Genomic DNA, 18,516 nt, shown 5'->3' on the forward strand with positions numbered 1-18,516 from the left:
CTAAGCAAAGTAAGTCTTCTTTCTACTCCCTGTTTTACTTCTTCAACTCTAGGCTTTCCCAGTGTAGTACCACATTTACCAACATTTTCTAGTGATACTGAACTGGAGTTCCCTTTACACAATTATAATCCTTAAAATTCTTAATAATCTTGATCAAGATTAGATCTCATAACTATTTATATAATTATATAAGTTTAAATTACTAATTTTAAATGTTGAAAATCTTGAATAAATACAAAGTGTAACGACAGTGTTAATAAATCATTCCTGTTACATTGTCAGCTGATGTCAATTTGTCTGTGATACACTTATTTAGCATGGAATATTTACTAAATAGAGACGATTATCGAGAGAATGCCCCCTTGATTTCCTGAAGAAGCTCAATGATGGCGACAGAATCCGTGATAAAATTATCAACGTGCTGAGCAATAATATTCGTGAGGTTTGAAGAATATAAACACTTGGCGGAATCAACGATAATGGGTCCAATTTTCTTGTTAATGGTCCAATCCCAACTTTACACAGATTGACTATGAGGGATTTGTGCGACATGGATGTAGTGTCGTCTTATCAGTCTTCTCGCATCGATCGTCGCGGGTGAGCAAAAAAGTGCACAGATCCGTCTGTTTTCAAACGTGCTGCATCGAGAGATATGAATCTCGTATTTGAAGAGATAATCAACTTCTGAATACGTTTTTTGAGGTAGTTTGCGGAATTGTAGAAGTGATTTCAGTGAAAGTTTAATTGGTTTTATTGATAAGGACCGAAATGCAGTTGGAAGGGGTGGTAGGTGTGGATGATGTGAAGATCAGTCTGCAGAGATTCGGATGGCCAGACTATACGGTCTTTGGCCTGATGTTGATCAGCTGTTCGCTGATCGGGGTGTACTTTGGATTCATTAAGAAGAAGCCTAAGAAGGGATCGGAAGAGGCTGATAATTATTTGGTAGGGGGACGAAAAATGCAGATCTTCCCTATCGCTATGTCTCTGATCGCTACGTATATATCGGGGATAACGCTCCTGGGTACCCCGACAGAAATCTATGTCTTTGGTGTGCAGTATATGTACATTATGATTGGGGTGTACATTGTTGCAATTATCATGACTTTTGTATTCCTGCCAGTGTTCCATGACCTCAAACTAACATCAACCTATGAGGTGAGTATACCTTCCCCTTACTTCCTCAATATGCTAGGAAGATACCTTCTTGCAGTACCTCGAGATGCGGTTCGACAAACGGGTTCGAATGCTTGGGTCAATCATGTTCATCTTGGCAACGATGGCTTGGCTCCCAATCGTCATCTACGTTCCAGCTTTGGCTTTCAACCAAGGTCCGTAGATCTATTTTGAGTTCATTCTTTGAACTAAGACTTTCCTCTTCCGCAGTCACCGGAATCAATGTTCACCTCATTACCCCATTGGTCTGCCTTGTGTGTATCTTCTATACGTGCGTGGTGAGTAAAAATAGATTCGTAATTGGAATTATTAAATTGTCCTTGGTTGACACTGAAGAAGTGATCAATTCCAGGGTGGGCTGAAAGCTGTCGTGTGGACGGATGTCGTGCAAACATTCGTTATGTTTGGCGCAATAATTCTCGTAATGATCAAGGGAACTCGCGATGTTGGGGGCATTGACGTTCTATGGCAGAGGGCTGTTGACAGTGGAAGGATCGAAGGACCAGAGTAAGGGTTGAGTGATCACCTAGGAACCTTATCCTAAATTGAATTCTTTTCAGCTTCACCCTAGACCTAAGGACTAGGAATACCTTTTTCTCAGTCGTTATTGGAGGAATGGTGTACTGGCTGAAGAGCAATGCTATAAGTCAGAATATGATTCAGAGATACCTTTCGGTCCCTACCCTATCTGCTGCCAGGAAGGCCCTGTGGATCTTCACCATTGGGGTGTCTTTTTTAATCATCTTCTGCGGATACTGTGGACTCTTGATCTACGCTGTTTATCACGATTGTGATCCTTTGACAACCAAGCTTGCCAAAGCCAAGGACCAGCTACTGCCCCTTCTGGTAATGGACATCCTAGGAGACTTTCCTGGACTACCAGGGCTCTTTGTTGCCGGGGTCTTCAGTGCAGCCCTGAGTTCTTTATCTACCGGTCTGAATTCCATGTCTGCAGTGTTCCTTGAAGACTTCTTCAGAGCGTTTTCAAAGGAACCTCTGTCACAGAAGAAGACAGCCTATATCATGCGAGGAGTGGTTGTGATACTAGGAGTCCTTTGTGTCTGCCTCGTATTCGTAGTCGAGAAACTAGGGACAGTACTTCAGCTCTCGATGAGTCTAGGTTCAATTGCCAACGGACCTTTACTAGGGATCTTCACAATGGGCGTAATGTTACCTTGGGTCGAAGGGACAGGAGCAGTTGTCGGTGCTGTTAGTGGACTTCTCATAATGGCATGGATATGCTTCAACGCTCAAGTAGCCATTGCTTCTGGGGAACTGAAGTTCCCAACAAAACCTGTCGCTACTAACGGATGTACCTATACCTTCGTTCCTGGAGAACCTATGAGTATGCTTGCTATTAATGTGACCGAACTGGATGTTATGGCTTCGGTTCCTCCGTAAGTATTCGAAGATAGAATCCGACCCGAAGTCTAAACGGTGTTTCCTTCTAGGGAAGAGGAAGGTTTCTCGATCTTTCACATCTCCTACCTCTGGTACGTCTTACTAGGAATGATAATCACTATCAGCGTGGCCCTTATCGTATCATTTATTCACGGAGCCAACAAGCCATCGAGTCTGAAGCCTAAGTTGTTGGCCCCTTTTGTCAGGAGGATCATCTGGAAGAAATCTCACGAATCAGACTCTACTCAGGGCATGGGAAATTCCAATGACTTGATCCTATCGAGTCAAGATCACTCGAAAATCGACGCCATAGATCTGAAGACCATATCATAGTAAATAAGTATTTTGATGTAGAAAATTCTCTCCTCAGTGTAATTCTCTTTAAGATCAATTATAGCGCTTAAGACAGATAATCTGATTGATTCTTGGAGGTTGTCGGAAGAACAACTGAAGATGACAATCAAGTTTTTCCTTTCTGCCGGAGACATCAGCAATCATCGGCGAAGGTTGATAGTCTGACTTGGGTGATGATTAAAATGCCTTCGGGGTCCACCTCAATTCCCTGTTTTGAGATTGAACGGAAAAAAATATCCCTCCCACCACCTTCCCAAGTCAGATTTATTTGAATGTTCCAACAATAAAATTCCAAAAGACATCCTCACACAGACACGCACACCCGAGGAATAATTTAACTTTTCGATTAAACTTATTTAGTTGTTTATTTGATGTGTTTTGTTGGCGTACAGAGAAAAAGAGATTGTATGGAGGTTTTGAACTGGATAAAAAAAACGTCTCTTCTTTTGTAGCAATTTGATGGGAGTTGGGGAAGCAAAACTGTATGAGGAAGAAATAAAAAAATAATCACGGAGCTGTCATCGTCTTCCTCTTCAGAAAATAATATCTGAATTGTCAAATATTAAAAACTGACTGATTCAGAGGTATACACACTGGTAGAAACGTGCTGTTCCCTTGGCTATTCTTCAGTTACTGTGAAGAAAGTATAAATAATTGGGTTGCGAATACCAAATTTTAAATATTTAGTACACAATTGAGGCCTGTACTAAAAATAACTTTAAAAATTTAAGTAATTATTTTCTTAATTTAGATTGTTAAGCAATGTCCTTGAAGAAGTAAACAAAAAATAATGAATAGAGCGGAAATTCAATTTTTAATACAGTCCTGTTCTAAACTATATTGTGATAGAAATGTTTTTTTTTTTAAATTGAGCAATTTTCCTTATCCTTTTAAATTGCACATGAGATATGGCAGTAAATTTTAGTCCAGGATTACCGAATGAGGAAGTGAATCGGATTAATGCATTTATGTACTAAATGTCAGTATTTAGTACATATTTATGGATATTTTTTAAGCTCTAGCTTTTTCTCTAATTATTTCACAATAAAAGAATAAATCGATAGCAAAGCACAGAACGTTCCAAAAATATTTAAAATAGCCACAGAGGAAAGCGTAATTTTTAGCACATGCATGTACTAAAAATGCTTCTGACATAAAATTCTGTATGTTTCTTTTTGTTTAGTTCAAAATTTCACGACATTCCAAAGCTTTACAGTTTTTTCGTGATAACAAATTCTGATACTTAATTGATTTAGAACATTCATGTACTAAAAGAAAAGATTTTTTCTGTAAAAATTTACCTTTTAAATTCAATCTAAAGTGATTGCTTTTGTAGTAAAATGACCATAGTTGCTATACTCATTTGTGAACATTAAAATAAAAATTTTCTAAAGTAGGGGAAAGTGATCTGCCTTTAAATGCGGCGCCTTTGAATTTTTCAATTTTTCTCTTATTTATAAAAGCAAATATTCTATTTTGTGAACTAAAATTAATACACTTAACTATTTTCTATCAGTTTCGAAGAACATAATGGAATTTCAGCTTTGGGAAATCAGAGAAAAATGGAAGCATTTAAAGGCTGACGCGTTCAAAGGCAGGCTACTTTCCCGTACTAAAATTTTTAGAACATTTCTTTTCTAAACTGTAGTTCACAATTTTATATTTCCCCACAAAATATTGCAAAAGTCCGTTTACTTCTTAATATTTTGCAAAGAGAATAAGAAATTATTTTTCTCTTCTTTTAGTTTTAGTTTTAATTTCGTTTTACATTTTTAGAACTTTAAAAATATTTTCTTATAGTATTTTATTGATGATATGCAAAATCTGATAGAAAATTGAGAACCCCGTTCGAATAAGTTATATTAGAAAATCTTCAAAAAATCATAAAACAAGGATAAAAAAAGTTTAGTACATGCATGTTCTAAAAAAGCTAATCAGTACTAAAAAGTTGTAAATTTAAAATATGTCTGAATTTTCGAGTTTTCGTGTAAGATAATGAAAGAATATTATTAAGTATTTTTAAACAGCTGAATGATAGTTCCATGCTCCATAACTTTCCATTTCTTTAAGCATCTGGAATAGACTACCCTATCCTAGAGATACATTTATTCTGGCATTTTCACACAATCGAACAACCTCGCTTTATGGAAAATTGTTGAGCGTGTGCATAGCGTCGAAAATATTGCAATTTGCAACTCAGGGAGATGGAGAATGGTTCACCAGACGGTTGACCTCTTGTCCACATATTCCTGGCTGATTCCCAAGAGGTCGCAAACGAGCGGCAAAAATCAAACAATCGGATAATTTGGATGTTGGAATTATTGGGATTGTGTTGAACACCAAACAGTAGCCAGATAGAGAAGAATTGAAATTTGATTCAGTAATTATCTTGAAGCCACTACCACAATTCGACAATGCTGAGACTCTGATGGATGATGGAAGTTGATGATAGTCACTTGGGTGAGCCTCAGAACGAACCCGGAGACGAGGAAGTCAGAAATGAGGGGTTGACAACTATTCTATGAGACGTATAACGATCAATTGATCCATCGATCTTTGAAAAATTTGCCGCTCTCTTGATTTTTGTAATCGGCTCGATTTTGCCAAAATCGAGCCGATTTGTCGATCTGTTATTTTCTGCAAGGACTGTGCTAGTCAATTAACTTAATGATCCTTAGAATATCAATCAATATTTCGAGCATTGAAAAGATCGTACAGATCTGTAGATTTGCTGTTAGGATTTGTTCGCAATCGATTTTTATAAGAATAGTACCCAACAACCCAACTGTCGATCTATGAACTTCGAAAAGGTCCTGGTGATATGTCGATCAATCAGCGTTACCAAAAATGGTGTTGATTTATCGATACATGAATTCTTGTAAAGAATGTGTCCATCTATTTGCCGATTTAATAAATTTTAGACAGACTGTCGATAAGTTGATCATTCTAAAAATCGTACAGACTTATCGATATGTAGCAATTTGAAAATATCGTGCAAATCTGTATAGCTGCCGTTGCTTGTAAAAGTCATACCTATTTATGTCTTCTTTGTAAGGATTGTGTTAACATCTGTCGATTTACTGATCTTTACAAAGATCGTGGCGATATGTCGGTCAGTCGATCTTAGCAAAGGCCATGTTGGTCTGTCGGTACATAGTTTCCTAAAAAAAATGCACCCATGTGCCAATCTAATAATCTTTACATAGACTGTGTCGATAAGTTGATCATTCTAAAAGTCGTACAGGCCTATCGATATATCGCGTTTTGAAAAGATCGTGCAAATATGCTGTTCCTTGTAAAAGTCATACAGATTTGTCGCTTTGTCTTTGTGTTCTCTTCGTAGTGATTGTGCCTATATCTGTCGATCTTTTGACCTTTGCAAAGATCGTGGTGACATGCGGATCAGTCGATCTTATCAAAAGCTACGTTCTATCGATACTTTGGTTTCCTGCAAGGAATTTCCCATCTTTCGATCTAATAATCATTAGACAGACTGTGTCGATAAGTTGATCATTCTGAAAGACGTACAGGCCTATCGATATATTGCGCTATTGTTCTTTGTAAAAATCATACCGATTTATCGATATGTCCATCTCTGTAAGGATTGTGCCTATGTCTGTCGATCAGCTGATCTTTACAAAGATTTGGCGATATGTCGATCAGTCGATCTCAGCAAAGGCCGTGTTGATCTGTCAGTACATGGCTTCCATCAAAGAATATGCCCACATGTGGATTTAATAATCCTTACATAAACTGTATCAATATGTCGATCATTCTAAAATTCATACAGACTTCTCGATATATCGAGCTCTGATAAAATTATGCAGTTCCGTAGACAGTATCTACTGTTCTTTATAAAGATCGCAATGGTTTGTCTTTACGTCCATCTCTGTAAGGATTTATGCCTACATCTGTCGATCTGCTGATCTTTACAATATTTGCAGCGATATGTCGATCAGATCTTTGCACACTTTGTATCTATATGTTGATATGTCAAAAAGTCGTACAGACCTATCGATATATCACTCTTTAAAAAGAATAGTACAATTCTGAAGATCTTTGGAAAAATCATTCCGATGTCTATATGAATGTCCATCTCCGAATATCTGTATCTGTCGATATACTGATCTCTACAAAGATCACGGCGATATGTCGATCAGTCAATCTTTCCAAGAGTCGTTTGTATCTTCTGCCCCATGGTTTTATGTAAGGAATATGCCCATTTGTTGATCTGATTATCTTTGTACAAATTAATTCGATATATCGGTCTTCTTCGAAATCGTGCATACCTGTCGATATACTCGCGCTTTCCAAAGATCGACTAATATTTGTAAAAATCTTTTTGCGACATATTGTCTATTTTGTACGAATCATGCCTATATTTGTCGATCTGTTGATCTCCACAAAGATCGTGTCGATCAGTCGATCTATGCAAAAAACGTGCTGATCTGTTCTTTGTAAAGATCGTGTCAATATTGTGATCTGTCTGTCTTTTTAAAGATCAGGATAACTGATCGTTATCTGAAAAACGACGTCGATCAGTCAATTTGCCGCTGGTGGTTCACCAATAACGCCACTTATCCGCCCCTTTGTCATAAAAGAAGAACCATGGACAAGTCGGAGAGTATTATTTTTTCTTCCACATGTCGATATTAATAAATTGATTTAAGGAGTTCAATGGATTAAATGGCGTGAGTGACGAATGAAGGAGACAAGGAGGAGGTGAACCACTTGATGACCAAAGATTGAGTAGAAAATTCACCGTGAAAACATTCACTAATGTTTACAGTGATGACTTTCAATATTTAACAATTCCAAATCGATTTTATGCCATCGCTTCAGAGTCTTTTCAGCTTGCACCCGAATGGGTTGATTGAAGGCATCCCAGTGAGATCCCCTCGATGACTCTCGAGAGTTGAGGCAATGCCCCAAACAAAAGAGGCAAACAGTGGCCCAAAACACGATAGGAATCAACAGAAAAGCTACAATGGGAGTCAAACAGTAGCCAATAATTGATGGTCATTGTTTGGAGTCACTGATTGACTTCACTTATTAAATTACATACGCTTGCCAGCGAGATGGAATTTTTGGTAATTTACCAATTGAATGGGATTAGAATGAGACGTCTCCCGGAGATTAGATTCCCAAGCATTTCCGTGGAATTTGACGCAGGTAAATATCCCAAAGGAATGCCATTTTATGCTCAACTCGATGTGCTTTGCAATATTAGATTCAATTTGATTCTATTACCGTTTGGCCGTTATTTTAAATGTTTAAAATTCTGACAGCTATTGACAGTGAATTTGACATTTGATCTACCTGTACAAAAGACATTTAGGGTCATTAAGATTTTATTATTGTTTTGACTCAATGAGTATTTATTACGTTTTGTGTAATCTATGCACCTTTGACAGTTAAATGACATATGTGACGTATAATTAATCTGTCATATTAATGGCATTTTTTACGATATGACATTAGGAAACAAAAAAATAGTTGTTATTAAATAATAATATGAATTTACAGCGATGACAGTTAATTTGACGTTTGTAAAATTTGTCATTAAAGACAGTTGCAGGTATTCAAATTTGAATAATCGAAAAGCGAAGGTTTTTTTTTTAAATTTAATATTTTTTAAATTTATAAAATTCTGACAGCTTTGACGGTCAGTTTGACTTCTGACACAAAAGATAGTTGTAACTAGCGAAATAGTTTCCTATTGAATGGTCATTTTTTTTACCCTATAGATGAGAAATTAAAAAAACACCTTTGTTTTTTAATTATTCAAATTTGAATACATGCAACTGTCTTTTATGTCAAATTTTACAAACGTCAAGTTAAGTGTCATCGCTGTCAAATTCAATATTACTACTTCGTAATAACTTTTTTTCTAATCTCATGGTCATGACAGCTTTGACAGTTATTTGACACATCTGTCATAAAAAAAACAGTTCCTCCCATTTAAATTATATTTAAATGGTATGAACATTCTGCAAAGTCTCTCACCTTTGTGGCATTTTTCCCATTCCATCGATATTATGTTAATTGATTGAATTGCTCGAGTGTTCGATGGTTGTTTGTGGAATTTCTCACATCGCAGCAATTAAGCCGGGCTATTGAGAATTATTGATTCGTCATCCTTGTCTATTTGCCACTCTGCATTAGTGCAGAAAAAAAATAAAAAAAAGAACAAGACTTATGGGCAAAATCAGCAAACAAATCGAATTGATTCCATCGACGGCAAAGTGGTTCATTTTGCGCCATCAGCAAATGAAGCATGACGGAAAATTTATGTGTATTTTGTAAATTGATTGCAATCATTGGACTAATGAATTCTGACATGGATTTCTTACTCCGGGAATTCCTTCACGTGAGTGGCGATTGGAAAGAAAATATTGTCACCTAACCGACAATTTCTGATGTGTCATTTAATTTGACAGTAATTTTCTTGTCCAGGGGCATTGATTTTCACCTGATTGAAATTGGAGATATGAAGGAATTCTCACGCGACAAATTGGAATGTTTTCTCACACTGAAGTCGGTGTGCTGTTCTTCTTCTTCGAGGTGGATTATCTGCTTCTGGGGGAGAGTAACTGTTACGAATACGTTACCACAGTGGCATAGTTGACAATTCAAGTGCGGCGAAAATTGGAACTACCGCGGCGAAATTGAGAACAGTCACGTCAAATTGAAACATTGAGATGCAGAATATAAACTATAATCTTAAAGAAAAATGTTAAGAAATTAAATGAATTCAATAATTCATTTAATTTTTTTTCAAACGATTTGAGTAACTAATGCAATGGATAGTGCAGAATAATTGCGGCGAAATTGGGAACAGTTTTGGCGAAAATAGCGTTAATGTGAACGGTCACAGAATGCTCGAGGGATTGGGGGGGATTTAGGAGCTGAACTGTTATCACCAATTTGGATAATCACGTTTTGATAATACTGTTGGGGGACTTTTCAAACCTTAGAGCGGGAGTAAGGGACCAAGTCTTGAAGGAGAATCGTTAGCTTCAAACTTAACGATTTAAGGACCTAGAACTTGGGCAAACGAAAATGCCCGAGCAGTCGTTATTTCTTCTGGCAGGGGAGAATCGGCCACTTGGGTTGGCATCCCACATCTTGGGGTACGGTATCTTCTACGTAGGGGCCAGGATAGGCTTGCTAATCATCGAACTGGCTTTTCCGTTCTCAACCACAGGCCGCCAAAAGTTCAGGACGATAAGAGCGGCCTAGGCCTAGTGACTGAGCTAGGTTTTTCAGGACAATCTATCCTTCCGGTGAGCGTAGGAATTTGTTGATCAAATCTTATGAATCAAACACACAATTTCATCAGAGCTTTCGACACTTATCGGGTCCTCCTCAGTGTTTCTTGGTTGGTCTCTTCTTTAGAATTGTTGACACTAATTTCTCTACTTTCTTTTAAGTTTTTATGCATAACACCAGTCCGTTCGCTGTGTATAAATGGAAGAAGAAGATTCGCTCCTAACCAAATTCAAAAACTGATGGATAAGAAAGTGACCACGCCGCTCAAGATGACGAGTTTGAGGAACTCATAGCAATCAGGAAGAAGAAATCTCGTCTCTTCCTCGAGGATTGTAGATAGTAGTTGTAGAAGACTTTCGGCCCAAGCCTAATCCCGCAGTATTGCCGAAGGTAATAGATGTCTCTCACACTGCTGTAAGACGCGTAACATCCAGAATGATCTCTCTCGTATCAAGGACTCGTTTGATCAACATGGCATGATACTGAACCCGGAAACAGTTATGATTCATTTTGACAGTACGCTTTCGAGTGTTCTGAATTACATCTTGTAGTAGGACTGTTGAGCCTAGTGGAGTAGGAGGGAGAAAGCTAGTCCTAACGAAGACTCTTCTAAGCCAATGGTACCAATTACTGTTCAGCTGAGATGGTAACTCTGAGGGGTGCTATCACGGCGACTAACTTAAAGTTACGATATCGCTATAGTTCCGTGCTCGTCGAGTTATTCCAAAGGCACAATCGAATCGGCTCCTCAGTTGGTCTTCACGAGTGAATCAAGGAGACATGTGATGAAGGGTGCTCCAACATGCTCTTTGATTGATTTTTCTAGCATAATTTTTGTATGCAGGGGGTAGACAAATATAACCGGATAGTAAACTTAATGTGACAGATCGGCAAATCAGATGATCGGCGCCGATTAGTCTTCATGATCGGCAGATCAGCGAGGCACAATGAACAGTAAGCGGCAGATATCTTGCCCTCTGGAGCAATTTCTTCGTTAAATCTCCAATCTTTCCTACTTAATAGCCTCCTGCTTCCACTCAGATTCTCATGAATTGTTCTAAGAATTCGGCGTCAGACAGACCAGAAGATCGACAGCCCATCTATTGGGGCATCTCAATTGGAGAGCCTCCCAGAAATCTTCTCGATCAAGTGGCCAGAAGAAAGGCCCATTGAGACCCTGAATTTATTGAACACTCCTCAAATCACTCAAAAGAAATTGATCATTCAGCATAATGCTGTCCATTGTACTGGGATGTTATGCCATGGGCTTAACGCAAAACTTGTATGACTGTTTGATCCTCGTTCGCTGCAGTCTTTTGGATATGCGTATTATTTATTACAAAAACACAATCCAGAAATTAATTTCCAGTCTGTCATTTCACATTTGTGCCTGATGCCTTCCACCCGAGTGAGAGTTCAATGGAATGTTATTTAATTTCGATCGCGGATCGACTGGACTTCAGTGGCTCGCCTCTGACACATTCCTCCTGCTGCCTCTCCTGACCCAGGCTCACAGATGAGAGAGAGTGTTTGGGTGGACAAGACAGCGGCTAAATCGGTGTTGATCTTGAAATATTGGGTGTATGGGCTGCTGATGAAGGGGGGGAGGGCATCATAAATGGATGTATAAATCACAATGTGTTGTACCTTGATTGCAAAAAGTCGTCTCAACTCTGGAACTTTTTGCACCTTTTCTCTGTGTCCCAAAACCCATATAAATCACCTTCCGTGGTGGGGTAAAAGTCATCCAATACCTTTCCATTTTTGCACAATTCAATCGATAATCCGATTGAGAATCACAAGTGACTCCTTCACAGTTCATTAGAGGCAACAAATGAAGAATTTTTAGACTGTTCTTCAATTTCATTTTATTGCTCGTGCCAGACTTGGATTGGATTTCTTGGACTGCCAGCTCAAGAGGTTGGAAGCACTGAGCTAAAGGTGCTCGAAAGCGTTTCAGGTTTCTAAATAAACGATTCAAAGGACACTAATTGCAGAGGTGAAGTGATATTGAAATATTCAGCTTCAGCATTTTATTGAAATTTCCGCGTAAATGCCAAGTCTTGAATCATTTCAGCGATAAATTTTTGCTTCAAGAAAAGAAGATTGAAGGTTATGGTCATTATTTACTGGTGAAATTCAAAAATTTAAATTAACAACTTTTGTTGGTATTCAATTAATGCAATGGATGTACTTGACATTTGTGACGTTTAAATTTCAAATATAATTCTCTTAACTTCAGTGATAAATTTTCGTTTTAATACATGAATAAGTTTGGAGGTTTTCACTAACAGTTAAATATTTAAAAAATCAAAATAACGTATTTTGTCGATAATAAAAAAGTTTTAGTACAAACAAGAAACGATTTCTGATTCAAAATTATCTTCGTTTCAACAGACTATTGTACAAAAATGTAAAGAAACATTAAACAAAAACACTGTAGCTGTCTTACCATTAATCTTCAGTTGTACTAAAATGAATACTAAATTTAATATTGGGTATTTATTTTGAAACAGATAGTCACTAACTAAAACACGAAAGATCTTTTCTCTATTTTATTCATTTACACACACATAACTCACTTTAAAAACCATAGTAAAATTATAGACTCTCTTTGAGTTTTAGTACAAATATGTTATAATGAACGTAATCTACTCTTAGGAGCCTTTTTTTATTCCCTGTGTTTGATATTTGTAAAATGAATATTCAGTGCATTTGAATGAGTCTCGTTTTGTACCTTGACTTCCTTCCTTTTCTCATATTTGTCTTGTACTAAAAATATCTTGATTAGGTTTATTATGATCCTTACAAAAATTAAGAGTTATTATAAGATCGTGGCTTAAACTCAAAATACACTTTCTTGTTTAAATATTTCACACATTCTGCTCAAAAACTGCAAAGAACAAGATGATCTAGATTTAGTACATCAACTATTTGGAATGATGCTTATATTTGTACTAAAAGCCAAAACTAGGGTTTCCATATTGAATGTGTATTCCGATACATCTTTGACTATATTTAATTTGTTGTTTTACTACGTTGTGTTTTATAGGTTTTTAGTACTAAAGAAAAGCTTATGTAAGAATAGAACATACAAATGATACAAAATAGATTCAAAAATCTTTCGAAATTTAAAACAAACTTCTGTGTTATAATTTTTCATAATTTCAAACAAAATTTATGAAGATTCGAGAAAAGCTGGTTTAGTACAAGAATGTATTTTTTTTTATTAAAGCTAGAATTTGTCTGTATTAAAAAAAATTCTAACTGAAGGTTTTCACGTACTTATAGATTTGAATATGAAATATATCCCAACATAGATTTCATATTATACTCTGTCTTCACATTACAGTTTCTTAAATTTCTTAATCATGTACTAAAACTAAAATTAAAACAGGCTTTGAATAGATAATAGAAGGTAATATCCAAAAATATCTAAATAAATTAACCATACATAAACTGTATAAAAATTCGAGAAAAAGCATGTTTAGTACAAGGATGTTTTTTTTTTTTTGATTAAATCGAGCATTTGTTTGTACTGAATGAGTCCTAACTGAAATTTTTCACACACTTCTTACGTATTTCAATGTAAAATATATCCAAACACTCATTTTATATTTTATTTTGACTTCTCATTCCGGTTTCTTAAATTACTTAATCTTGTACTAAAACAAAAATTAACATAGGCTGTGTATGAGCTTACAATTAGACCTTTGTATAAATAGAAAGTAATATCTTAAAATATCCAATCATCCTGGTTTATATCTCGGTGGCATTGCTATTCTAAAAATGAGTCACATTTTGTACTAAAAAAATGAAAACAATCTCTGGAGAATGACTTTTATTCGTACTAAACATATTTTTCTGAAATTTTCTTAGTCCTGATACAATAATTCAATATCAAACAGGCTCATATTGTTGCGTAAACATCCGAATTTATTCTTTTTACTTCACTGCATTAATTTGGATTATGTCTTATAATTTAAAAAAAAAACAGTGGTCGAATTTCTTCAATTTTACTAAAAAGAAATATATATCTCGATGAAATGTTCTGTGTTCTAATGTAGCCAATTATTGTGTCGGAGATATCATATCAATGTTTGTACATTTCATTTTATGCTTTTCTCGCAGAGTACTAAATTTACTCATGTCTTGTACTAAAATATCGGAAAAAAATTAACTGGAGAAAAAAGTTATTTGTACTAAAGAAATTTATTTAAAAAATCATCTGAGTCATCCAAGAAAACATCTTGTTTTCTGTACTTATTTCACTACACTAAATTTATTCAATCTGCTGTGCTAAAAATTAGAAGAAATTTCCTTGGACTCTGTAAGTCTTTCTAAATCCTAGCAAAAAAAAAATCAGTTCAAAATGATGCATCGTCTTTGCATAAATATCTCAGTGTACTTGCTTAGGTCGCTGTACTAAATTCATTCATATCTTGTGCTAAAAATTAGGGGATTTTTTTTTGGACTCTTGTAAGTCTTTCTAAATCCTGGCAAAAAAACGCAATTCAAAATAGGCAGCATATTTGTCTAAATATTGCAGTTTATGTGCATATGTCGCTGTACTAAACTGGTTTATATCTTTTGTACTAAAAATTGGGAGAAATTGCTCTGGGCTCTGTATGTCTTTTATGACTTTTGCTGGAGCTTGGCAGATAAAGGGTACTATCTTTGTCTGAACATCTCCTATGTGCTTAGATCGCTGTACTAAATTGGTTCATACCTTGTACTAAAAATTAGGAGAAATTCCTCTGGACTCTGTAAGGCTTTTATGACTTTTGCTAGGTCCTAGCAGATAAATGGTACCATCTTTATTTGAACATAACAGTTTATATGCTTATGTCGCCGTACTATTATTAATCGTATCGAGATATTTATTACAAGGTAATCATTTTTTTACAATGTCATATCCCGTGTTGGAAGAATTTGCGAAGTCCATTGTAGACCGCCCAGGAGCGCCTTCCCGTAGTGTGGTGAATGCTTCTTCCATGCTCTCGGAGTTGTTGGGCGAGGCGGTGCATTTTTATTACGTTATATCACAGTGAAAATGTCTTTTTCTTAACATTCAGATCTTTGCACCGGGCGGGACTCGAACTCACAACAGTGAATCGAGCCAGTGAATCGATCCGCCCAAGAGCCAACGGTCTTGCCTATTGCGCCACTGATTCCCCACGCCGTACTGAATTGGTTCATATCTTTTGTACTAAAAATTAGGAGAAATTTCTCTGGATTCTGTAAGTCTCTCTAAATCCTTGCAAAAAATGCAATTCAAAATGTTGCACTATCTTTGTCTAAATATATCAGTGTATGTGCTAAGGTCGCTGTACTAAAATTATTCATATCTTGTGTGCTAAAAATTAGGAGAAATTCCACTGGACTCTGTAAGTATTTTATGACTTTTGTTAGATCCTAGCAGATAAAAAGTACTATCTTTGTCTAAACATCTCGGTTTATGTGCTTATGTCGCTGTACAAAATTCGTTCATATCTTGTACTAATCTTTTTTCTTTCACTGATTCCAGAAATACTGTGAGGTAAATTAACGAAATAAGTGATGCAATTAGCACGTTTTACAATTTCAAAATAACCAAGTCAAACATTGTTGCACTTTTGAGCCCTTTTAGCCTAAAATTACGTCAGATGGTGACCCTTGGATTACCGCATTGGCTATGCAAGATTCTCTCTTTCGTCTCGTATTTATGCTTTCTGTAGTCGTTTTTTGGCTGTTTTGTTATTAATTTGAGTTTCTCTCACTCAAGTGTTCCAATGGTGATCGACTTAATTTCCAATCCGCCTCCTTCGAAGATTTCATACCAAGACACCATGGCAATTGTGATGCCTCGAGATGCGTCTTGTCTGCCTACCTCAGCCCATACCCCGCCATCCAAAAGGGAAATTACTCTCTGTCAGTAGAACTATCTGGTTTTGTGCCCATCCCTCGGGCCCCTGCTTCCTTGCTCACCCGGTTAGAAAAATCGAACTGAAATCTATATAATTACCTGGCACTGCGGAGGAATCATCGAAAGCCAATAATTAAAAAGACATCAGTGTGCTGCAGACCAATCAGTCAAAATCAAAATAAAATTATTTGTTCGAATGTTCTTACACCATGGATATTTTTTTTCGCGCTCTCAAGCCCATTCCCCCTTGTGAATTCTTGTCTTCTCGTCGATATTTATCTCCTTTCATTATTTCCCCCGAAGTTGTCTTTTTCCAGCATACAGCCAAATGATGCCTTGGGAGCTCTGGAAGGTGAGGTGTGTCAGGAGGATAACCTGAGCGACAGTTGAACTCTTTGCGGGATGAATTTCTGGCATTTGGTGAAAAATCATCAAGGGATTTGCCAAGTTCGAAGAAGATGGGGCATCAACGGATAAAAAATAAATAAATTCTCCGCGAAAATAATGCGTATATTTGTCTCAATTTCTCTGCTCCAATGCAAAATGCAGCATTTTGCATTTTGACGAGCTATTGGTTTGATGGGAGGCGTTTCCTCAACCTCTCTTGCACGTTTCTTGCACCAGGGGAATCATCATGCCCTCGGCCACAAACGATTTGATTGATTTGGAATATATTTTTGTGCTGAATCCCATTTCTTGGGCTCCGAACTTGGAATTATCTTTTTACATCGGAGCATTTCTTTTTTTTTCACCTTCAAAAGGTTTTTCTTCATCAATGGCAATAATTGATGCCATATCCGCAATGACGGTCTTTTTTTTTTCTAATAAACAATTCCACTCTGGTGATTGATGAGCACCTCGAATTAGAATGTAGAAAATCAATCAGAGTGCTAAATTGCAACGCCCAAGTGTTGATTTTTTGTGGTTTAACGGATGAGATTGTGGGATAAAATCGACAGACTTCTAGAGGTGAATACGTAGAACATTTGAGTTAAGTAGAGGTCACATGGGTTAAATATGTAGGTTTATGGTACCATTTTCACACTCTCCTTCATTATACATTACACATTATACGTTTTTAGTACAATTTACGCACTTGTACTAAAAACGAATAAAGATACACATAAGGCGAGATACAAGATTATATATCAGATTCAGTTGCATTTTTGATTTTCTATTAAAAATCAATTTAATTGACTTGTACTCTTGCTTGTACTAATTCTGTACTAAAAAAAAATCAGAACCATATAGTATCACTAGAACAATCATTTAGTACTAAAATGATAATTAAACTAACCTGACTTGTGTAAATGAATCGTGGTACTATTCCAATGGAAAATGACAAGGGTATATCTTTCTCCTGAACATTTTTTTTAGTACATGACTGTTCTCAAGTGCTACCTAATCAACTTTACTTTGTGTGAGTTCGTTTCACGGAAGTCTGGTGGTTTTAGAACACAGAGTTAAAACAGTCAAAACAAAAATCAACAAAAAGAGAAGTCAATTATACTGATGCACATGAAAACCGTCATGTACTAAAAAAAAAATTTCAGTAAAATATCTCCCCTTTTCATTCTTCTTAGGAATAGCTTAAAGATGCATGGATATTTTCTAACAACTGAAACACATTTATAGAGTTTTAGAACAATGGAAGATGAAAAAGCTTCTAATGTACTAAAATACAAAACATAGGAAAATATTCATAAAGGATTCATATGGATATAAATATCCATACGGTCGAAAACCATAAGTGAATATTCATAAACTCACTTGTATTAGTTTTCAAAAATAAATGAAAATCACATTTAAAGTTGAATTGGATACAATGCATTTCGTATCATTGGAACAAATTTGCTACTAGAAAATTTCTGTTAACCTAAAAACATTCAAGCCCAGAATTTTGTCATCGTAGAACGAGCTTTCAATCATTTAGCACAATGCCTATCTCTGGGAACAAGGTAGGATTAAGTATAGAGGTTTTGAACTGTGCAAAAAATGCTGGAGATTACCAATTTCGGTATAAAAATTGATTGTAATAGAACTTAGTTACCCCTTACTTAAATTTTTATAGATTCAGCCAATGTTCTAAAAAAAAATATAAAGTGTTTTACCATCTACCTTGACATTTAGAATGGTCAAAAGACCATATATCATTAACATCATTATAATTACAAGAAAAAAATTATAAATATTTTAACCGTGGATTGATTTAGCACAGGCTTGTTCTAAAAATTTCATGCAATCTTTAAGCAGTGTGTTTAAAATTTCCAAATATTTTTATCAGATGATTTTGTATGAGCTGAATAAATTGTTAGTGATTTCCAATAAAATGAATAAGAAATTTTGTGAAAATTTATTTTTAGTACAAAAACTAAGAGACTTTTCAAACTTTTAACAGGTTTGAAAAA

The 18,516-nt window shown here is 36.0% G+C and overlaps 1 protein-coding gene across 1 annotated transcript; it reads left to right on the forward strand.

Moving 5' to 3' along the window:
* The first annotated feature begins 535 nt into the window (after positions 1 to 535).
* LOC129799052 (sodium-coupled monocarboxylate transporter 1) lies at positions 536 to 2,987 on the forward strand. The gene is made up of 6 exons (XM_055842655.1): positions 536 to 1,158; positions 1,214 to 1,331; positions 1,387 to 1,454; positions 1,529 to 1,683; positions 1,737 to 2,573; positions 2,628 to 2,987. The coding sequence occupies exons 1-6, from the start codon at positions 769 to 771 to the stop codon at positions 2,908 to 2,910; spliced, it is 1,851 nt and encodes a 616-aa protein (XP_055698630.1). The 5' UTR covers positions 536 to 768; the 3' UTR covers positions 2,911 to 2,987.
* Positions 2,988 to 18,516: the final 15,529 nt, after the last annotated feature.

This window comes from Phlebotomus papatasi, chromosome 1 (genome assembly GCF_024763615.1).
Source record: "Phlebotomus papatasi isolate M1 chromosome 1, Ppap_2.1, whole genome shotgun sequence".
In the NCBI taxonomy this organism is placed as follows: Eukaryota; Metazoa; Arthropoda; class Insecta; order Diptera; family Psychodidae; genus Phlebotomus; species Phlebotomus papatasi.

What these genes read in the sequence shown, in the direction of transcription:
- LOC129799052 (XM_055842655.1), top strand. Translation starts at nt 769, where the DNA reads ATGCAGTTGGAAGGGGTGGTAGGTGTGGATGATGTGAAGATCAGTCTG. An exon ending in GTATCTTCTATACGTGCGTG is followed by an intron (nt 1,455 to 1,528) that starts GTGAGTAAAAAT and finishes GATCAATTCCAG; the next exon opens with GGTGGGCTGAAAGCTGTCGT. An exon ending in GGAAGGATCGAAGGACCAGA is followed by an intron (nt 1,684 to 1,736) that starts GTAAGGGTTGAG and finishes AATTCTTTTCAG; the next exon opens with CTTCACCCTAGACCTAAGGA.